We start from the raw sequence: 24,178 nt of genomic DNA on the forward strand, positions 1-24,178 counted from the left end.
CCAGTCAAGGTTTATTTTTAGTTTTAATTAATTCACTCTGCCCTCTCTTCGGCAGACAACTGGCAGCGCTCCTCTGACCTTCTTTGGTTAACACAATGTCAGGAGTACTCCTTGGAGAAAATGAGTGGGGTCTCTGCTCATTGGAATTCCTGCCAGCCCATGGATCCCAGTGACCTAGACATTGAGATGAAGCAAAAGGTCATTTTCCCAGATTTCCACTTCCACCTGGCTCATTTATCTGAACTCCTCTGTTCTGCAAACAGTCCAGCATGTAGGGCCCAGCACACACACTCCTGTTCACCACCCTACAACATACATCTTGTTGCAAGAGGTTCAGAGCAACCCTACAATGCCATCTATCAAGGTCACACCAAGACTTAGGCACAAGTTGGCAATGAAACCAATGCATCCATTCCAACCCCCAATTTACTTTTCCTTCAATCAGCTCTATAATGTGTAAGGAGCACAGTTCCTTTAAAGTGGTTCTATGGAAGAAGGAAAGAATGAGTCAAAGTCTAGGATGTAAGCATGGGAGTAGGTGTTGGAAGTGGAGAGAGTAGACCATCTTTGGGAGGGATGGTGTTAAGGAATTCAGAAACCAGATGATATAGCTGTGTTGATGTCAATGTCACCAAGAATGACAACAAAATGGCAAGAAGGAGGCAGTGAGCCCAATGCTAAAGTATTCATGAGTGATGAGGAGGTCAGGAGATGGCATCAACAAGAGGGCACAGGAATGGTCCAGCCTGATGAAAAATCGTTGCCACTGTCCATACTTTATCATTGCCAGCATCAAGTTACCTCCAAAATCTCAATTTTATGTATTCAACTATCAGACCACCAGCTCATCTCCCTCCACTGGGACCTCAAAATAGCTGATTCTCCATTGTCTATCACCTGTCTCTTACTCTCACTTCCTTCCTTACCCACCTGAGATTCCAAAGCTCATTTCCTTTGAATCCACCCTCAATTACATTAACTCTCTTTCCATCCAACTGGCACCTCAACCCTGATTATATCCAAGTTTCTACCTCCTCTGTGTGGCTAAGCAAGCAGCTAAATACACCTGCAGAAAAATACACAACTGTGTTGACCGTCTCACTTTAATTCAGTCACTAAATATCTCACATGGAATCCTATCCTTTGATGGCATCCTTCCACTTTACTCTTGGTCAATTATTCGTCCAACTTTCCAGAGGCAACAGTTGCCCCTGTTTCTTTCCTCAAACCTCCATCCCTCTAACATTTTCACTCTTCACCTCTAACATTCCCTTCTCTTCTTATTCACTCTGGGGAAATAACGCAGCAGAATAAAGGAACACCAGTGGCCATATCTATGTCCCAAGCACATTCTAAGGTTTTGCTTACTAAAAGAGACCAATTATCCACAGTCACTGCATGGGATTACTGCTACCAAAAAATTGTTTTCAACAACGTTTAGGGATAACATGAAAGTGCAAGTTATTTATTAATGAGAAATCAACACAAAACTTCAGATTTCCAGTGTCATCATGGCCACCTCCCTTGCTATTCCTCATCGACCACGGAAGACACAGATGCTGGCCTGGCAAGTGTAAGGACAGACTGGGGCTTTTCGTCGCCTCTTGGACAGCCTAGACAGGCTGAGCAGGCAAATGGAGTATAGAGTGGAGAGAAAAAGTGCAATGTCAATCTGTAGACATGTCCTCAGAGCAGACCACTCCAGATAGGAATGTCAAATACTGAGAAAGAAGTGACTGAGCTGAAGAGTGAGCCAAATCCATCAGAATGATTTCCAACTAAAGTTGAGATTCTGAATGAAGAGTTTATAAACATTATGGATTAAGGTTTTACCAAGTATTACCTTTGGTATTTTTCAAAGTTATTTCAAGCCATGAAGAGTCATCACTTAAATGTGGTTCTACAGAAGGAGTTGCATTTCAGTGAAGGTGAAAAGTTCATGGTGGGGAAAAGTAATCATTAAATTATCTGAACACTTTCAAGAAAACTGATCTGGCCTAACCTTCTCATGTTATAGGTTAAAAAAATAGGCCCCAAAGAGGTGAATTCATTCCTATATTACACAGCTATTTAAGGCAGCAGTGAAACATCCGTGATAACACCATCAGCCTTGATTCTCTCTCTCGTTAAGCATATACCCCTGACTTCAGTGTTCTCTCACTGAACCCAGACCCAGTGCTGGAATCTTGCTCAACACAACAGAAGATGGCATCTGAAGGTAAAATTATCTGTCACCTGTAAGCTAGCTTCCAGGTCTTTGGACTTTCGTTTTCCAAAGTAGCAGTGTTGACACTGTCCTTGTCAACACAGTTATCATCTATTGAGTAGTCACTCTGCACAAGCCACCATGCCACGGCTTGACATGCGTCATCTGCTTTAACCCTCTCCATAACGCTGGGAGAGCTAACACAGCCATCCTTATTCACACACAGGAGACCAATGCACAGATGCCTCATGCATTCACTCAAAATCACCCAGTTTGAAAGTGGCTTAGCTGGCATATTGGCTATGCCAAGCTGTCATCTCCAGGACACATCCACAGTCCTGTCCAAGCCATAAATGTGATGTTGAGTTACAAAACCAACATGGTCAGGTCTGGGATAGCACTGACTATTCCCAACAAACCCTTTGTATCCTTCATTTGTATTCTAAGGTGAGGCCAGAGTCCATAGCAGTGCATTTTAGAGACTAGAAATGTGATATATGAGCAAGTTTTGGTATCTGCCCAGGATCTCAGGAGACGAAAAAGCCCTTTGTGGGGTTAGAACTTGCATGGTAGGGTTAAAAGATGGCAGTGGGCATGGGGCACTGAACCGAGACCCTCTGGGTATTTTCTCAGCTTGGCCTCATCCCCAGGGACACACAGCATTTGCTCTTCTCTCTGTAGGCTTCCTTACTAAGAACTACCAAGTGGTCAAGAAACCAACCAATAAAAGTGCCACTTGTTCCAAGAGCAAAGGTGCTTACTACCTGCTACAGCTCAGTCGTTTCAAATGGAAACCTTTAAAAAGAAAAAAAGCAGCCACGTGTGTTCAAAATCCTGTGCCAAACGGGACCTCCTGATATGGGCTCAGGAGCCCCAGAGCCAAGTCACAGACAGAGCAGGTGGCTCATTCACTTCTGGGATCTTTAAAAAGCAGGACAATGAGAGAACTTTCCACTTACCTGGAGACTCCCTCTGAAGGGTAGGCTCTTTTTGCCCTCAGCAGAGCCCAATCACCTCAGTCAATGCATTCATGTCCTTCTGTGACCCCATCAAGTCTCACTAACTTTCCCATTACAGCACAGCAGATGGGCAGACTCATTTGTAGTCAGTTACTGACTCCTCAAGGATTTGACTCTCTCCCCGAGTCTTGGGGTACTGGGCATTGGCAACCTCCCGAATTGCAAGCCGCCCTTGGCACCAAGTCCACATTTTCAGGGCTTCTTTAGCTAGGGAGTGACTTTGCTTCCTTGCCTCTTCCTCCCTCCATGCACCGTTGTGTAATTCTGCTGGGAGATAACCCAAAATATTCCCTGTGCCTGCCCCTTGCAGCTGTATTTCCAGGCAAAGTTGGTGAACCCCACCTGACCATCTGCTGGGGAAAACTCTGGAAGGAAGGTGTTACGTAAATATGAGGGGAGCTCAGGCTGATGGAGGAGCTCTGTTCTCCTTGTCACTTTTGATAAATCGTGCACTCCCTTACTTGCTTCTCCTCTGCCTTCCCAGCAGCAAAGTGATTCCTTAAGAGGCACCAAGCAAGTCTGTGGAATAGAAATAGCCGGATATATTCCCTTCCCCAAGGGCTTCCAGAAACCCCTCAGTAAACACAGACAAAAAGCTCAGGCACACCCAAAGCGCCTCCACATCCCTGCAAAGGGCAGCTGCTCAGACCAGCTAGGGTGGAAAAAACAAGGTAAATTTTCCTCCAAATAAAAAGAAATTCCAGTTACTAGGAACAAAGGAAATGATAGATAGATGAATGAATGATAGATGCTTTCTTCCAAAATGGAGGATTGGGTTCTCTTGTGAAAATGCATAAATGATCAAAAACAAATTCCTCACTTATTTCTAGGCACTGTTTTTAATGTATAAAAGGGGGATGCCTGCCATCATACCTCCCTCTCTCTTTGTTTTTTTCGTAATACATCTAGTAAACCTCCACCAGAAACAAGTTGATTTCCTAACCACATAATTAATAATAATTTTCATATTTACTTGGCTTTCATCACACATCTTCTTGCACTGGTAAGGGAAGGCAGAGAGAGATGGTGATCTCTCCTTACTCTACTTGGCAACCATTTCCAGTTACCTGAAAGGCCACCCTATTAAGATAACAGGATGTAAGTCAAAGTGAATGGGCCCACACACCATGCTGGCTGGCGGTGTGTGTCTACTTGTACTGCTTCAAAACATCCAACAGGTCTGGAAATTCAGTGTGAAAAATCAGTGAAGACCCGCAGCCCATCACAAGAAGGGAGAACAGGACCCTGAGAGTCCAGTTAATGCCTATAATCACAGTGATAAAGGTTCATAAATGGCTTCATTCCACCTTGTCACTCACAGTCACCCCTTGCTCTTGCTACCTGCAGTGACCTTTGTCATGCTTGAGCAAACAGCTCCCGCTGTGAGTTCTCTCTTACTGAGTGGCCAGATGGGGCGGTTCTGCTCCATTATTTGCTTCTGTAAAGGGAAAATGCCAACAGAAAGATTCGTTATGGTCCAGCCCATCTCTGCAAAGCTTCTCTGATTTATTAGGGCATAAACTGCTGTACCGGCTGTAATGAGACATAAATGTTCTGGAAGGCCCGTGAACTCCAGGAGGAAACGCCTTGCCATCACACTTCTGTGCACCTAATTTATTAACAGCTTGTGCCCGCACAGCCTGGAAAATCCTGCCAAATCTGCAATCTGCGGCAGTCACCTATGGGGTGGGCAAGGGAGAATGGAAAAAACGTGTCCAACTCAGACAAGTGACAGAAAACTTATGGGCACACTGTATGAAACGGGGATGCCAGCCATTTCTCCATGAACTCCTCAGCAGATATTTGGCCAAGCTTGCTATATGGGAGCGCAAGATCTCCCAATTGTGTGATGCAAAGATCGAACTGGACTTTATTATTATTATTATTTCAGGGATATCCTTGACCTTGCATAGGGGAAAGCATTATATTTACCACACAGTAACCCCAGTCATTGTTTGAACAAACTTCCTCTATCATTTGAGGGATGTTTTCTTCAATGCAGTGTTTGTCCCAGCTTATTACAGCACTCATGGCAAGACAACTAGCATTTTGGCTCTCTAAACATCACCCTTTAAATTCAAATACAGAACAAAAAATTAACAGCAGACCAGCACGTTTTTATACTTCCTTTTATATAATCAATATTTTCTTAGATCATAATATGCATGTCTTTTAAACTCAATTTTGGTTGCATTTGCCAAACTTTAAGAAAATAATAAGATTAAGTAGTGAGCTGCCAAGGAAATATATAGCATCCTGACTTGATATTAGGTATTAGGCATTTTATACTGCACACACTAATGAGAGGAGACCATCTTTTGTCACTGAAACATCCCTTTACAAAATATGTGTTGAGCATATACCACATGCTGGAAATCTGATAGAAACACATGGCTCCAACCCAGGACCTTCCATATGATTTGCAGGGCCCAGCACAAAATTAAATTGTGAGCAGCCTTGTTCAGAAAAGCATAAAGGATTTCAAGACGGTAATAGTAGAGCATTACAGCCATTCTGAACGAGAAGCCCTGAGCAACTGCCAGTCCAGTAGCATGCCCATGAAGACGGTCCTGCTGTACTGTGTGGAACATATAGTTTAATGAAGGAGTCAAATAGTGAGACAGTTCCACTGATAAGAACGTAAGAAACAGACATTAATGCTCAGAAGGAAAGAAACACTGCCCTACATAAAAGCAAGACAAAAGAACACAAACTAGGACACGTGTTAAAACCTCTTTTATTGAGTAATGAACAGGAGGACCTCCTGAGATGGAGTAGTATCTGCAAATGCCCTCTTAGGAAGAAAGAGAGGTCTCCTGGCAAAACAAAGGCCAGGTTTGCAGTGAAGTCTGGGAAAGAAAGACGCCAGACCCCTTCAGGGTCTTGCAGGCCCTGGCAGTCTTAAAAGAACGTTAACAGCAAGCACACAATGGAGTGGCTCCTTATCAATTGTGTTCCCTTCCAGGGTCCTCCTCACTTGCATCAAGTGGCTCAAATGACCATTGCAGCAATCTGGGCAGGTTTTCAGAAGATACTTATGTTTGTAATATCAGAAGAAACAGAATGATTTTGTTTGTAATCTAAAAGACAAAGAATTTCCTTCTGATGCAAGGCAAATGCCAAGAGTGAGCTCAGAGTACAATTCTATACCTGAGAAATAAATCTTGGTAAACAGTGACTGAGATTTTGTCACTGTAATTCAAAACAGCAAAAGGCTAAGGATGCCTCCTTGAAAAATGGTGGAGCCATATCCGCACCCTGACTTTATGGTTCTCCATCCCCAGAATGTAAGACCAAACACCCTAGAAGCACTCCTGCTTGTAGATCCTGGCCTCCTGAACTCCTCAGGCTGTTCGCACTTGTTTAGATATTACTTTTAACATCTGTGTGTGAAGAAAGAATGAAGACTAGGGTATTTCCCCTCTTAGTCACATGCTGATGACTCACCATGAAAAAAAAAAAAAAGGGAATTCAAGGTATTCTATGTTTAATTGACCCACTCTATTTTTTAATTATACCTAATTTATTATTATAAATTCCCTCTTTTTCCTCATAACTTTCTCTAACAATCAAATCCACGATAATATATCCAAAAGTAGACTTTTCTGAGTTAGTTCTTTTCTATCTATATCCCTTCCTGATTAAAAATGCATCCATCTGCTCAAATACACATTTGCCATCTCATCCAACCATCCATTCACACACCCATCTATCTATCCATCCATCTCTCCAACTCTTTTACTAAGTATTAATATTACAGATTATAAAATTCAGAGTCAAATAACTTATTCCCTTTGGCCTTTTCCCTCTGTCTCTGGCAGTTGTTGTGGGATTATGAACCATAGTAAGGCACTGGGAAGAGGGTGAATCAATGTTTGGGGATTACTACAGCTACTCTACACATGGCTATTTATGCAGTATATAAAGTGAAGGAAAACTGATTTTCTTACAGGGAATAAAAAAGAAGGACATGATAAAATAAGTTTGTATTTCACTTCCAAGTTCTGTGGCTGTAAATAAAGCTTCGTTGGTCGAGCTAGGAGAACCCCAGAGGACTGATTCAAGAGCTCAGTACTGAGCGACAGACGGCTTGCCAGAGAGATGAATGCATTTCATTATCTTGTGCTTATTCCATAGGCATAATTAGAACTCCTTTGAGAAGTCAACTAATTATGTAACAGCCAACAAAATATGTGAGGATTTCACTTTGGCATTAAGCTGAATCTATCAAGCTCTGTTTTAATTTATGATTTCCCATTAGAAAGGGACCAAACCGGACAAGCTGTTTCCACAGCAATGGTTTCTGATTAGTATCACTGGATAACATAAAGGTAGAGTATATATCTTCCCCTTGGGGCCTCACTGGAGAAAAGGCAGCTTAGATTATCCCGATATATTATTAGATGTCCCCATTGTCCCACAGAAACCCAGCTGCAGGTATATTATTTCTGGCTGGGGCAAAAGTAATATGAGGTATCAGCAGAGACATCAAATGAACAACCTGTACTAGCTGGCTTACTTTTTTTCCCTTTCTAGACATTGTCTGTATGAAGCAGGGAAATCTGGTCCCAGCACCAGGGACTCCAGCTGAAGCCTCACACTTCCCAGCCTACAGCCAGCACCTCCATCTCTAGCCAGCCCTCCATGCTGCGCTTTCACTCTGATAAGGAACATCAGTGATCTTGCTGTCTCCAGGAGAAAGTGTCAGTTTCTGGACCCCTCTTATCTGCCTTTTCCCATCTAAAGGGGATTGCATCTCCCAGTCCAGGCCCAGGAAATGACTTTGGCACTTTTTTCCAGAAAGCAAGGTAAGGAAAATAATGTTGCATAACTCTTCAAATGGCAACCCAGAGTGTTTCTGAAGAAAGGGAAAAATGGAGTAACAAAGACATTTTTCAACAAAAGGAAAATAAAAGGCACAACCTCTCATTTCATTTGCAGGTAACTTATAAAACAAATGTGACATTTTCCCCCAAAGCCCAAGTTACTCCTGGATAAATCAGCTTCAGATGATGCTTTAAAAAAAAAAAAAAGGTGGGGAAGTAAGTCATCCAGCTGCTATGAGACTGCCAAGCAGCCAAAAATGGTTCAATAGACTTTTGAAAATTTCTAATGACAGTCTATTTTGGAACATGTAGATACAACTTTCCAAGTCCAGAAAGGAAAGGTAGGGCCTTTGGGATTCAAAGAAAGTGCAAAGGAAAGGGATGGCAGACATAGGCATGGGGGCCACCACTGGCCTCCTGTGCACAGCAGTCTGCCCACTGGTCATGGCCCTGCCCCTTTTCAGGCCAGATGGGCCCATGCCATCCTTCTCTGCCAGCAGGCCACAGAGCTGCCTCCAAAGGCCTGCAGCTGGCCCTTGACACAGAACCTCCTTGCCATCTGCGATTCAGTGCAGGCAGCTGGAGTGAGTGAAAGAGTTAATGTGATTTTCCACTCTCCCCATTTGCTTTGAGGGACTCTAGTGAGAACTGGCCTGATCAAATCACCTTTAGGAAATGGAAAAATCTAACTCACCACAGAAAAAGGCAAGCATAGCAAGGAATGCTGGAGATGAACCAAGGACTGGCTGAACAAAGCTGCACCATTAGGGCCACAAGAAAGGGAAACACAGACCCAGAGAGCAAAAAACGCGGCAGCGAAGCAGCATCTTCCTGTGTGTAGACAACCCCTTCTCTCCCATGTCCACCTTCCCATCCTCAGGGCACGGAGTTCGAGGCCTGGCATGCACATGGCAAGGAGGGGGCTCAGCCGCCATTACCTTATGCATCTCACAGATGTGTCAGCTGGTATGAGTTAGCCAGGCAGTGACCACATTTTGGGGAGAAATCATCCATTGATTTATCACAGGGGGCATAAATCATAAATGCATTTAGTTGTCTTCATCGCCTTTCTTGTCATCCTGCCCCTCTGAAGTGAAATTAAGAGGCAGATGTATTATCTGGGATCAATTCCAGATCCCACTCATGTTTGTAAAAAAAAGGAAACCAGGACGGGTTTCACACAAAACTTCTGCCACAGGTTGATCAAAGTCCCAGCACCTCGAAGGCCGAGTCACCGCACAGAGAATGTGGAGAAGCCGGGTGATGAGAGGGGTGGTCAAATCAGCTCACTCACTTCTCAGTCTCAGCTAGGCTGAGGACGGCAGGAGACTCTGCACTGTTCCGACAGCAAGCCAACCCCTGCGCGGGCTCGGGACTCGGGCTCACAGAGCTCTCCTGCCCTCCATGAACCCTCAGGTCTCAGAGGCAATGGGAGGACAGACAGTGGTTGGCTGCAACTACAAAGTTTTCAATTCAGTCAATGAAGACAATGGCCACAACAAAGCAGACACTCTTCGAGAAAGGTCAGAAAGACTCATCTCCAACACTTTTGCATTCTGATGTCTCAGGTCCCGTTTAGATCTTTTCAGGGATCCTGTCTCATTCGTACTGCCTTCCTGGAGAAGTTTGTCCCATTCTATTCCATGGAACATAAGGTATTGTCACATGCCTGTTCTAATGGTTCTTGCCAAAAACTCGGAAAGAGCTACAACAAGCTACAACAGCTACAAAGCTATTTTATAAACTAGAAGCTTAGAGAGTTCCACCTCTTTCTCCTGATGTCAGGGGGCCAAATGTTCATTCCTAGGTCAAGATTACTTTCACTGGATTTTTTTTTGAAGAGCTAGTTCCCCTTTAAAGTCTACTTTTTAGTTGTTGTTTTTAATGAGAAGAGTGCATAACAGGCTATTTCCAAGTCAGAGGAAGGAAAAAGATCAGTACTTACAGGAAAGTTGAGACAATTATTCTGTGGGAGGAAAAACACATTTCAGTATCTCTTTGGCTCATATAGACATCCTTCCATTTAAAGTATAAACCGGAAAAGTCTCCTTCAAAATTCTAAATCCATCACTTCTTGTCTCTGTCCCATTGAGGCACAGAAACAAATCATGTGAAAGCAAAATTAAAATGATCCAAATCTTAAAAGCCATGAGTTCTGAGGATCAGATTCGCAGAACCAAGGATTGAGAGTGACAAAAATTCAGGCTCTGACCCAAACAGCTCCAAATCCCTGCTCCTAACCAGGTTAACCCTCTTCAAATCAGAAGGCACCTTTCCAGGGCTGGATGCGGTCCCAGGAAGCTGCAAAGCCACGTAGCTATTCTTCCCTGTACATCTCTGGTTCTGTTGGCATTCCAGTGCGATTTCCACTTAGGCCTCTCGGCTTTCTAATAGGCACATCAGGCAGCAGACTTCCTGCTACATAGTTAACATGCAGTTTATACAAGTCTCCCTTATCAGCCACCATCAGCAGCTGTTCTGTTTTGTAGATGAGAATCTCCAAGGAGTGAAGACAGGACCAAATCTTTTAATGTGAAGACCTTGGGAGGGAGCAGAAAGGTTCCCACAGAGGCTCTGAGCCAAGAGAAGGTTCTAAAGTGCAGGGCTGTAGTGATGGGACATATTCACTAAATCCTATAAATCTCCTCCCATTGTACTTTTTATAGAAATGATTAAGGTAGTCGGACAGACGGGCTTCCCTGGTGGCTCAGTGGTAAACAATCCGACTGCCAATGCAGCAGACACGGGTTCAATCCCTGGGTTGGGAAGATGCCCTGGAGAAGGAAATGGCAACCCAATGCAGTATTCTTCCCTGGGAAATCCCATGGACAGAGGAATCTGGTGGGCTACCGTCCACATGATCACAAAGAGTTGGACATCTTAGTGACTAAAACAATAGTCGGAAGGATAACAGGTCAATGACCAAAATCATTTGGCATTAGGAATCTCAGGTTTTATCCCCAGATGTTTGAAGGGGTAATGCAAAGGTCAGCCAATGGAGAATATTGGATTTCAAAGAATCTACTGGAAGAAGGAGTTTCATTTCTGAGGCATAAAAGTGATTTCTCTGTATCAATAGCTAAAAATGCAAAGGGCTCCTCTGGGATAAAGACCTATCAACATAAAACAAGCAAAAAGTACCAAGAGGTGCAAGGCTCAGGCTCAGGTTTGGGATTGAGAATTCTTCCTGTTGGGTTGTTGGGATCAAGTTCTGCTTCTGATGGATGGAACAATTCCCACAGTTACTTCATTTCCTTGTGATGTCTACCTAATACAATACAAGATGAAAAACCTATCACTGAAAGGAAAGAGGTAACTAAGACTGCTGGAGTTTAGGGCCATGGGTAACTTTAAATCAAGTAGTCAGGGTGGCTCTCATTGAAAACGTATGCCTAGGCAAGGACATCATGAAAGTGAGGAGTGAGACAATGTGGAAATCTGGGGGCAGACTGCCCCAGGCTGAGGGCACAGGAACTGCTGACATCCGAAGGCTGGGAGCAGCGGGCTGTGTGAAGGAACAGAGTGGAGCCGAGGTCACAATGAATGGGCACCCACCAAACCAGGCCTTGAGGGACTCTAATGGCAGTTGGGCTTAAACTTAGCTAAGAGTGGGGAGCAAGCAGACATCTGAAGCTTCACTGGCACAATCGACCTCCAGTTTCCAGTGTCTGGCTGCTGTGTAGACAATAGGCTCTGGAATGCCTACTTTCAGTGAAACCAATCTACCTGAGGATTAAGAAGAAATGTCATGGGACTGTAATTTATATGCATGTATGAGAGCAACAGGTGGAGAAGCATGCTGGCCACCATGCCGCATCGCCCCTAACCCCAGCACACTAGAGCATCTCTTCTTGATGTTGCCAAGCGCCCTCCCTGGCTCAGCCTATAAAGGAAATGAAGGAAAGGGGGTAACAGCTCACAGGTGAGCTGATGAACAGGCAAGATGGGCTCAACCTGGCCCATCAACCTGGCCCATCAACCTGGCCAAAGCTTCCCCAGGACCCAAGTATCTCCTAGCCAGTGTGTCCTCCTCAGAGGCCTGGCTTTCTGAGTCCTCTCTTCCAAGTTTCTAAGTTTTAATAATGACCTTCTCTTCCCCTTCCCACTCTTCTCCTCTCCCACCAGCCAAAGGGGAGTAGTGACTTCCATGATACGCTAAACTGTTTGCCCTTTCTGCTTACTAATTCTTAATGTTAAATGCTCTTTGCTAAAATAACTGGTGGATTTCTATTCCTGATTGGACCCTGCCTGATCCACTGGGCACACAAATCAGGTAAGTGGCATTTCTCAGCGGGCCCAGCTTCTCAGAGCAGAGGCGGATCTATGAGCCACCTATCAGAATGCCAGTCCTAGACCTGGGCCTACGAGAACAGAACCAAGGAAACATTCTTAAAGCTCCCCCAACCACTCAACCCTCAGTTTTCAAAATGCCAGTCCTAGAGCTGGGCCTACGAGAATGGAACCAAGGAAACATTCTTAAAGCTCCCCCAACCACTCAACCCTCAGTTTTCAAAATGCCAGTCCTAGAGCTGGGCCTACAGAGAATGGAACCAAGGAAACATTTTTAAAGCTCCCCCAGCCACTCAACCCTCAGTTTTCAAGTACAGGTGTGAACAATTTGATGTAGATGATGATCAAGATCCCCAGCTTCAGAGTGGTGGGCTCTGGGACCAGTGACTTAACCCCTCTGAGCCTGAGATCCCTCACCTATGACATGAGGATGGTAATAAAGTGTGTCTACCCAAGGACTGATGCTAAAGCTGAAACTTTTGGCCACCTCATGTGAAGAGTTGACTCATTGGAAAAGACTCTGATACTGGGAGGGACTGGGGGCAGGAGGAGAAGGGGACGACAGAGGATGAGATGGCTGGATGGGATCACCAACTCGAAGGATGTGAGTTTGAGTGAACTTCGGGAGATGGTGATGGACAGGGAGGCCTGGCGTGCTGCGATTCATGCGGTCGCAGAGAGTCGGACACGACTGAGTGACTGAACTGACTGACTTACTGACCCATAGGGCAGAGCTAAAAATTAAATGACAAAACCAACTGAAGTGTTTGCATTCAGCATGGGGAGCAGAGATGGACTCCCTGAAGAGTAGCTACAGGACAGCCATTTTCAGGAGGGTGTGAGGGTTACTTGGGAATGTGCACTGACCTCCCACCTGCCTTCTGAAGACAGTAGGGTCTGGGCGGAGGCCAAGGACCCCACCAGAGCCCACAGAGAGAAACAGCACTGGTAGCAGCAGGGGAGGTGCCCATACAGCTGTTCTGAGTCCCTGACAAGAAATGCTTTCGCAATGGCTGGCAGCAGGCATGCATCACTAGACTTCGTTCCTAACTTGTCTCATCATGTTCTTGCAGGAGTCACAGGATGTCGAGTACCAGCAGAAGTAATTAAAAATAAACTGGGAGACAGTGAACCATTACGACTCTCCCTTCAGCAGTGAGGAGGGCCTGCATGAGCTCTCACCATGGTGACTAGAAATGTCTTTCCCTGTCATACCACTGACTGACCATGAGAAATGAATGGTCCTGCTATTTTTCCAAGACAGCCATAGGATTGATCACCCTTGAGAAAATACAGCAACGACACAAACTCACCTAAAACGTTCAGACCAAATGTGACTTCAGTCAGGGAGGGAGGGAGGGAATGGAGAAATGTAACCACCCAACTAAGACCTGAAGTGAAGAAGCAGTAAGAAACAGGAGCAGCTGGGAACTTTCATAGGAATTTTAAAAACCTGACTACCTTCACGGACATCCACTCACATTATTTATGGTGAAGAGAGCCAGTACCCAAGCTGCATGCCCAGCCCATGTCCATGCCTCATAGACTGACTCCTGTACAGTAGCCAGAGGAAGCTTCTGAGGACAACCAGAGCATGTCTCTCCTCTGCTCAGGAGCCTGCAATGACTCCCCACTAGCCTTGCAGCACAATCCCAACTCCTACTGTGCCTATCGCAGGCCAGAGGAGCTGGCCCTGCCTGACTTGTCCTACCAGTACCGCACCACCTATGACACAGCCCCAGCCCACCAGGCTCTAGCCAGCTGCTCTTTACCCAGCTCCTCACACACACGCACAACTTCTCATCAGGGCCTTTGAAACTACTGTTCCTCTACCCTTTCCCACCCAGCTCCTTTCCCTACATGCACTCTACTTAAAGAGGGCTCCCTTGGCCACCCCATTACTCTTGTCTCTAGCCCTTGTTTGTCTCTTCAGAATATGTCTAATTACTGGTCTTCTCACTTTTTATCTGTAATCTGTTATTTGCTCTCTGAAATCTCCTTGGAGCTATCATGTCAGCCCCATACTTCTTTCTGGGCTCTGGTCCAATGGCCTGGGACACAGAAGGTCTTCAATAAAAATGAACTGCTGCCTTCCTCCGGAGAAGGCGATGGCACCCCACTCCAGCACTCTTGCCTGGAAAATCCCATGGACGGAGGAGCCTGGTGGGCTGCAGTCCATGGGGTCACTAAGAGTTGGACATGACTGAGCGATTTCACTTTCACTTTTCACTTTCATGCATTGGAGAAGGAAATGGCAACCGACTCCAGTGTTCTTGCCTGGAGAATCCCAGGGACGGGGGAGCCTCATGGGCTGCCGTCTATGGGGTCGCATAGAGTCGGACACGACTGAAGCGACTCAGCAGCAGCAGCAGCAGCAGCCCTCCTCAAATATGGCTACTCCCTGTTACTTCCCCTTCGAACAGCCCTTTGCCACCCTAAGCCCCCACCTTAAGCTGGTTCTATGGGATAAGGAATGACAGAGCCAGAGTGGAGGTGGGGTGGGAGGAGACTTTTGAGACCCCTCCTCTAAGAGCAGTGGGATTTAACTCCTTTCCCAATTGTCTGTGGTTTCAGAAAAACCCCTGCTCTTCTAAATGGGCTCAAACGAAGGCAAAAACAGATGGGAGGGGCTTTGTAAAATCATTTGAAAGTCAAAGGGAACAAAGCAGTTTAGAAAAAAAGAAAGAACAAAACCTTCCTTCCAAATCACTTAAGATTATTTCAGGGCTGGCATTCTTAAAGGGATAAGCCCTCACTCTTCACTCAGCTCAGGAATTCTGCTCTCCAGACTGGCATCTGCCCTCCCACCCCCCGCCCCCCAAAGAGGAGAGAGGGATTCCTGAGCTTTCCAAAACCACCCCAGAGGTACTGAGGCAGCTAAATCCTTCAGGTCCTCCAAGGCCACTAGGACCCATCTGGTTGAGGAATTAGCTCCCAAATTATGCCAAGGGAGGGAGGTCTGGGGCAAAACTCCCAAGAGTTCCAGGTGACAGACACGAGCTCAAAGAATATGGATTTCCGACAGTTTTCAAAACTTTTCCAAAGCCAGGTCCCCAAATCATTTTATGACCAAGGGCCTCCCTTCACCAAAAGCTGCTTGTACCTATACCTCCTTGTAGGCCCATCAGGCATCCTCAAATGACCTGGAGTCCTGGCTGTCTCTCAAAGGGCCTCATAGCTACCACCCCCACTTTTGTTCTGGTGAAAAATAAAACACATGACACTCATAACTGAAGTAGCATTCACATTTGAGGTCGCCCTGTGCTTTCAGAAGAAGACAATCATTTAGGTAGTACACCCAGAGAGCCTCTTCTGAGGCTGCACAGCTGGCCCTGCACTTACTTTCTGCCTGGGGCCCCAGTGGGCTCTGAGATCCCCAAAGCTCTGACACTGCAGATTCTCCCACACTTGGGGATGGGAAGGCCAAGGAGACAAACCCATTGCCCTGATGACAGAGTCCTCAGTGTGGACAATTCTTTCTCTGACGAGAGGACATTCAGTTGTACTTTTGCCTTCCAGTTCTGTGCATCCTGATTAAGGACTCAGTCTGAGTGTTCAACTGCTGGGTTGTCGTTTCAGCTCCATCAGATTGGTTATGGAATCCTGAATCAATTATGGAGCCTCTTGCCGCCTCGGTTTCCCCCAGTTTTGAAAACAGGATAGTAACAGAACCTACCTTATGGGGTTTCTGTGAGAATTAAGTGCACAAGAAGTATTCAGAGAGCATTCAATAAGAATTCATTTTGTTTTATATATTTAAGTACAGGAAACTGGTTTAAAACATTCTTGTATTGATGGAGACCTGGGAAGTAAATTGAGCAACCTTGTTTCTCATCACAGACTCACATGAAAGACAGATGGCATGGTGACACCCAACACGTACAGAAGGGTCTGCACTGCGCACCCGGGCAGGGTTTCACAGTTTACCTACAGCAGAAGTGAGTTAAGACATGGTCTGTTAGGTGACAGTGGCAGCCAAATCTTTCTCCCTGAAGAATAACACAGAGCAAAATCAGAGGTGTGAAATCAGAGTGGGTGCATTCTGACCCCACAGTGTCAAGGATTCCATGAATTCCATTTCATTTGGATTCAGGGAGTCTCTACTTTCCTGGGTCTTGGTAAAAGGGGAATCTGATTCTCTCTAGGGTGTCTCCTTTGTTGCTTCAGGGACCCAAAGGATTGACACTCTGCCATGTACCATGTCACAACCAAAATGGGGTTGGAGGGGCAGTTACATGTCACATTTATGAAGATCTGACATTCTGGGCACTGGGTGCAGTCCCAGGCTGTGCACTCACCTTTGGCTCTCCTCCTGAACCACCAGATCACGCTGTACTGTGCCCCAGCCCTGGGCAGCACTGAAGGAGAGGTCAGGAGCAAGGAAGGACAGAAACAGCTCATGACAGAAAAGAAAGGGCCACATCACATTTGGGGGAGCGAGGCCTACAGCACAGAGAGAAGTTCTTGCCATCAACTCTCCTGTCTCCTTTCCTCCCTCGAAATCTTTGATGGTAGTACTTGCATCTGAAGCTCTGTGTCACTATAGGAGGTTTTCTGAGAGACTGTATCTCTGCCTGCAATGTGGGAGACCTGGGTTCGATCCCTGGGTCGGGAAGATCCCCTGGAGAAGGAAATGGCAACCCACTCCAGTATTCTTGCCTGGAGAATCCCATGGACGGAGGAGCTTGATGGGCTACAGTCCACGGGTCACAAAGAGTCGGACACGACTGGGCAACTTCACTTTCACTTTCACTTTCTCCTATCACATGGTTCATCTATTTATTTGAGTAGAATAAAAGCAATGGAAAGGCAGGAGAACTCACTATTATCATCTTCTGTTGAATTCAGCCAATGCATAATTTCTAAAGGCATTGCAATGACTCTCAACCATATACTCGCGGTCTACATTTCCTCAAAGGTTCCTTCAGATCAAGGGTTGGAAAACATATTCTTAAAAGGCCAGATAATGAATATTTCAGACTTTAGAGGTCAGATGGTCTCTTCCACAGCTATTCAACTTTTCAGCAACAGATGATGTGTAATCAAATGGGTATAACTCTTACAACAATACTTTGCTTACAGATAATAAAATGTTAATGTCATATAATTTTTACAAATCATGAAATATTCTCCTTTAGTTATTTTTTCCCATTTAAAAATGTGAAAATCATTCCTAACTCAAGAACCTCCCAAAGCAGGCAGTTGGCCACAGTTTGCCAACCTCTTTTTCAAATCACTAACTTACCATTTTCTTACCTGTCACTCTGTCTTATGCATCATGGGAGGTAATGACTAATAATTCCATGACCTTTTCTTTTTTTAAAGTTCATTTGGAAGAGCAGCTACATAGACGGCAGGCATAGCCATTTTTCTAATTTAAATGTAGAAATGTAGGCAGCTTTATTTCTTGAGCAGATCCTGGAATGAGTCCCTTTCATACTGAAGAGTTCATATTTTATTCCAAGTGTGTAAAGCTGCCATTCAGCCACTAACCAATAGATATTATCTAAAAGTAAATGGCATCCAATAAGTGGATAAATAGTTCCTCATTTCTGCTTCCAGAAATAACACACTGGCAAGGGACACATTGCATAGGCAATCATGATGTTGCCTTCACAGACTTAAAGCTAAATCACCATTAATGCCTTCCTTCTTCCAATTTATCCTACAATGTTTTACTAAGCAGTTGCCTTGCACAGACCCTGGTTAGGAAACATTCAGTTCAGTTCAGTCGCTCAGTCGTGTCCGACTCTTTCTGACTCTATGAATCGCAGTACGCCAGGCCTCCCTGTCCATCACCAACTCTCGAAGTTCACCCAAACTCATGTGCATTGAGTCAGTGATGCCATCCAGCCATCTCATCCTCTGTCATCCCCTTCTCCTCCTGCCCCCAATCCCTCCCAGCATCAGAGTCATTTCCAATGAGTCAATTCTTCACATGAGGTGGCCAAAGTATTGGAGTTTCAGCCTCAGCATCAGTCCTTCCAATGAACACCCAGCACTGGTCTCCTTTAGGATGGACTGGTTGGATCTCCTTGCAGTCCAAGGGACTCTCAAGAGTCTTCTCCAGCACCACAGTTCAAAAGCATCAATTCTTCAGCGCTCAGCTTTCTTTATGGTCCAACTCTCACATCCATACATGACCACTGGAAAAACCATAGCCTTGACTAGACGGACCTTTGTTGGCCAAGTAATGTCTCTGCTTTTGAATATGCTGTCTAGGTTGAGCATTAAAACAGGACAAACACAAGTGCATCCCACTTCCTTTTGCTTTTCTTTCTTGGAATCTGACTGCCATACGGTAAGCAAGTCCAGGCTACTGTACTGAAGAAAGAAGACTCACAGGGTCTCCTGGAGGGTCAGACATAGTGTGGAGAGAAAGCCCTTGGAGAAGAGAACCAAGGCAGCCCCACCACACTCACAAATGAACACAACTTCCTCAGTGACCCCACCTGACACCATGGGGAGCAGAACCACCACCTAGTTAACCCACAAAATTGAAAGGAATGATAGATTGCTATTTTAAACCATTAAGTTTGGGGATGTTTCATAGTATTGCTACCATGAAATGATTTTCTTTCCTTTCTCCCTTCACCTTGCTTCTTCAAATAGCTTTCTATTGCTGCATAATAAGTGAGACACATGCAGTGGCTTAAAACAGCAAACATTGGTAATATTACAGTTTCTGTGGGTCTGAAGTCTGCAGATGGCTTAGCTGAATCTTCTGTTCATCATTTCACAAGGCTGAAATCCAGGTATTCATCTGGAGGCTCCAATGGGGGAGCATCTGCCTCCAAACTCAGCCAGACTGTTGACAGGATTTATTTCCTTGTGACTAACACTGAGGGCCCAGGTTTTTGCTGGCTGTTGGCTGGAGGTAGACTGCCCCCAGTTCTTTATCACATAGAATCTCCAAACAGCTGTTTACTTCATCAAATCAGCAAGGAGAGTCTCCTGCCCTTAGGGAGTATCCAGTCTCTCTCTTAGGGGTTTTCAAAAAAGTTAGGCCCACCCCTGACAATATTCCTTTTAATTAGCTAAAAATCAGCTGGCTTGAGACCTTGATTATATCTGCAAGATTCTCTAACCTTTACCATATTCTGTTGTTTAGAAACAAGTCACAGGTCCCACCCACACTCTAGGTGAGGTGCTCAGACAGGGCATAAACACCAATGGGCAGGAATCATGAGACTACTCTAGGGACTCAATGCCACACTTCTCAGCAAGGACAGAATAGAGCACGGTGATGGGACTGGTCAGAGATCCAGAACCTCTCCTCAAGGACTTATCAAACCAACGAAGGTGAAAAGCCAGGCCCAGAGGTGATTACAGTGTTGGATTTGAAGCTATACACACCCCTTGTATGGTTCTGAGGGAGTGTGACATGTAAAACTCAGGTAAAGACAAGACGGCATCTGGCTAGAGAAGAGAAGGGAAAGTTTATGGCAGGCCTAAGAGAAAGAAATAAACACCTAGAGGCTGGGTAATCTAGACCATGCCTGTGTTAATCCAGAGCAGTGGTCCAGAATTCTATGCCTATGGGTACGTGAAGCAAAGCGAAGTGGGCTGGGAGGAAATAATGGAGCATGATGAAGACCAGGGCCAAAAGAACCAGACGTTTGCCATCTAAGGGGGCAGCCATCCTTCAATCCCAGTCAGTTTCTGCCATATGAGAATGTTGACTCCAAAGTGCCATGTGTATATCTTTGTGAAACTAAAACTTCAATATTATTAATATTACTATTCTGTCTCCAATTTTAAAATGATAATCAGTAACTGACAATTTTTTAAACAAAGTATGAGCCAAGAAACACATACCTGTGCACTGGATTTGACTGAGGGAATAGACGCTTGTGGCTGGATGAATCACAAGCTTTAATAAAGATTGCCAGGAGAAATAGCAACAAATTCAGATATACAGATGATACCACTATAATGGCAAAAAGTGAAGAGGAACTAAAGAGCCTCTTGATGAGGGTGAAAGAGGAGAGTGAAAAAGCTGGCTTAAAACTTAACATTCAAAAAACTAAGATCATGGCATCCAGTCCCATAACTTCATGGCAAATAAAGGGGGCAAAAGTGAAAGCAGTAAATAGATTTTCTTTTCTTAGACTCTGAAGTTACTGAAGTGGTGACTGCAGCCATGAAATTAAAAGACGCCTGCTCCTTGGAAGGAGAGCTATGACAAATCTAGACTATATTAAAAAGCAGAGACATCACTTTGCCAACAAAGGTCAGGAGAGTCAATTTCCAGTAGTCATGTATAGATGTGAGAGCTGGACCATAAAGAAAGCTGAGCACTGGAGAAATGGTGCCTCTGAATTATGGTGCTGGATGAAGAAGACTCTCTGAGAGCCCTGTGGACTGCAAGGAGACTGAACCAGTCAATCTTCAAGGGAATCAACCCTGAGTATTCATTGGAAGGACTGAGGCTGAAACTCCAATACTTCGGTCACCTTTGCAAAGAGCCGACTCATTGGAAAAGACCATGATGCTGGGAAAGATTGAAGGCAGGAGGAGAAGGCAGTGACAGGGGATGAGATGGCTGGATAACACCACTGACTCAATGGACATGAATTTGAGCAAACTCTGGGAAAAAGCAAGAAAGGACTGAGGACCCTGGCATGCTGCAGTCCCATGGGATCACAAAAAGTTGGACACAACTTACTAACTAAAGAACAACAAAAGGTAAACATAGGGAAGCAAAAGTGGCAGAGCCCACTGAGTAACCAAACCCTATTCCTTGGGCTATTTCTACAGCACTAGTTCCCCAGTGCGGTTTGCCCACCAGTACCATTCACATCACCTGCAAACTTGTTTGAAATAGACGTTCTCAGGCCCCACCAGCCCAACTGAATCAGAATCTCTGGAGCTGGGGGTGAGCAATCTGTGTTGGAACAAGCCCTCCAGATGATTCTTATTCTCACCAAAGTTTAAGAATCACTATGCTACAGGAATCAGGTTATAGGAATCAGGCCTTAAGATCATTTTACTCTCTCCTGAACCATTTCCTGTTTCTATAATTTTGAAGATAGCAAACAACAGCACAACACAACCCTCTACTAAATACCTAACGTTCAGAACGATAGAGAAGGATGACCGCTTAGACATGCTGCAGCGTCTCACTTTAACCCAGTGCTAACGCACATTGCCATTTTATACAAATTAATTACCTGCACCTTCACAGAGAAGTCATCAAGAAGATGAATGCATATGCATATGAATGTCATGGAATGCTCCAGAATGGAGCAGGAGGAGAGGGATCCTGCTATTAATTTCTAATCATAGATTAGAAAGGCCCTCTTGCTACAGAAAGAAAGTCTGCCTCTGCTTGATAACACTTCGTAAGTAGACCAAACTGCTTCATGGAAGGCTGAAAGTTGCAGGACCCTGGTTCTAATTAATCCGAGAAAGCATCTGGCCTGAAGTCAACACTGTTTCTTTGGAAAGATATGTTGAAATTCCTTTTTTGTCTGAAGAGTTACAATTTTGCAGACTTCATCCTATCCCTCTCCCAGCAAGTAAGGATAGGATGTTTAAATTTCAATATTCCTGGGCTACAGCTATCCATCACTTATCACCAAGCAAGAGGGATTCATGTGATTCAGCATATAAATCTCACATGTTAATACATTTGCTGTTAATGGAGCTGCTTATTAAAAGGCCCATTTACTTCATTCTTTTATTTAAGATGGTCCCAAATAATGTAAACTACCCTTCAACATGGTGTGAGATGTCATGGCACCTGAGAACACCGTATTTGATGACAACACATCAGCAGCCTTACCTTTTACCAGCGCTGCCCCCAGGCTCCTCAGTCACTCAGCCCCTTAGGGCTGTGCATTACGAGGTAGTGGCCACGTGCTCGGCAACGTTATGCGCTGTGGGGGTGCAAGTGTAAACCGCATGCCCCCTCCTCTGAATCATGTACATTTGTCAGGAATTAACTCTGTCCTCTACCTTTCCCTAGAAATCATCACCTGAAGTATCTCACTTAAAATCACTTTTCCAACAGTGAACTTCCATCTTATTCAACTACTGAACTCTAAAGTCAATGTTTGTTGTGAAAGCTGCATTCAGCCATACTTATTCCTGGATATCCCTCAGGCAGGTGCCAGGCCAGAGGCCCACCTACTCTCAGCAAGCCCAGAACAGCTAGTTTTCCCTCCAGCTTCAGAAGTAATGGCTGTCTCTAAGGCTGAGCAACAAGGGAAGGAGATGTTATCCATTTGGGGAGCACATTCTACAAAACATATGCATCTTAAAGCACCAGTCGTGCTCGGTGAAGTGAGACGATTATGTTACCAAAGACACGGGAGGACCAAGAATGACTAAAAGAACAGGGAATGGCAGCTCGCAGTGCCTCAAGCGCGCGTGCTTTCTGGATACAGTTGAGTGCACAGTTGTCATTTGTCTTGTTTCTTTTTGTCATGCGTGTGGTTAGCTCAGTTCCCAGAAATTAAACATACAAAGTTGAAGAAGCAAAACAGACTTGGTCTAAACAGTCTCATGCCCCTACAGAGACAGTCAGAGTAATGCCACTGACACGAAGGACAGGAAAGGGCCTTTGTGATACCTGCAGGCTAGCGCCCTCTCTGATGAACCTCTATTTCTTGCTCAGACCTCACCATGTAGTTGAGACAGTGATCACCAGCTACCAATCTGCTGACTGGTGTCTACTTGAGGTACTTAATAAAAACATGGAATCCTGGGCCACATCCCCAGAAATTCTGATTCTGTAAGTGTGCAACAGGATCCATAATTTAAAAGCTCTCCATAGGGAATTCAAACTGGCTAACAGCTTGAAGAACCTCTGGGTTAAGGCACTCAAAAGACACCAAAAACATTGATATCTGTCACTGACACCCTAACATATGGGTTTATCAAATAAATAAATGTTAACTTGGAAATAAAAAAGACTTTGAATGGAGAAGAGACAAGCTTTGACAAGAGTACGGAACGGCACTGGGGGATGAAGAGGAGATTCTGGATGGCAATGAGGGTACAGGAAGGGACTACAGGGACGTGGAAACAGAGGACTCGGCCACAGGGCCACATGGCTGCCTTCCCCCTTCTAGAGGTGCTGGGTTCACCACGCAGCTCTGGCTCCAAGGCAAACATAAACGAAGAGAAGCACTCTCCATTATGGACAAAGCACACCGCACAGTGAGTCTTTTCACTGAACATATTGAACACTTCCACATGGGTTTCTTCTTGCTACCAAAAAAAGTTTCATTTTGAAAACAAGGAAAGCCATAGTATTTGGTTTTGGTCAACCAGAAAACACAAGGCTGAGAAACCATAGGTCATGAGATGAAGTCCACACGGGGTACTTATCCATGGACAAGCTGGAGGTGATAATGCAATAGAGATCCTCCACAGAAGACGGCACCATGATGCCATCAACATCAACTTACCTTTCGATCCGGCCAATTGTACTTGGCAAAGATAGTATCATAGGTGTCCACTGCCCCATCAGTGATGAGCATAATGGCCTGGCTGCAGATGCTTCCTTGTCCAGTGTGGTTGAACTGTGGGAAGAAATAAGTACAAACTGAAAAACACCTCGGAGGGCTATGTGTACCCACGAGACTTTGGAATCATGAGATCTTAGGTTCAGGAAGCCTCTTAAAATGAGAGTTCATTCTGCACCACCAGAAAGAACCTACAGGATAAGCCTCTGCCCACTTATGGATCTCCATATTTACTCTGAGAAACTGAAACAGACCACAGAAGAGATTTCTTAAAAATACACACAAGGTAGGCGTGAGATTCTAGGATGGTTAACCTCTCTTACCTTCAAACATGGATAGTGCTTCAGAATATAAGCCCAAAGG

The 24,178-nt window shown here is 44.9% G+C and overlaps 1 protein-coding gene across 1 annotated transcript in view; it reads right to left on the reverse strand.

Annotated features, from left to right (window-relative positions):
• CACNA2D3 (calcium voltage-gated channel auxiliary subunit alpha2delta 3) overlaps nt 1–24,178 on the reverse strand; it is an 875,864-nt gene that overhangs the window by 353,534 nt on the left and 498,152 nt on the right. Inside the window, exon 11 of the mRNA XM_068982393.1 lies at nt 23,759–23,872. Within this exon, the coding sequence (XP_068838494.1) occupies nt 23,759–23,872 (114 nt within the window). The remainder of the gene's footprint in view (nt 1–23,758; nt 23,873–24,178) is intronic.

This window comes from Capricornis sumatraensis, chromosome 10 (genome assembly GCF_032405125.1).
Source record: "Capricornis sumatraensis isolate serow.1 chromosome 10, serow.2, whole genome shotgun sequence".
In the NCBI taxonomy this organism is placed as follows: Eukaryota; Metazoa; Chordata; class Mammalia; order Artiodactyla; family Bovidae; genus Capricornis; species Capricornis sumatraensis.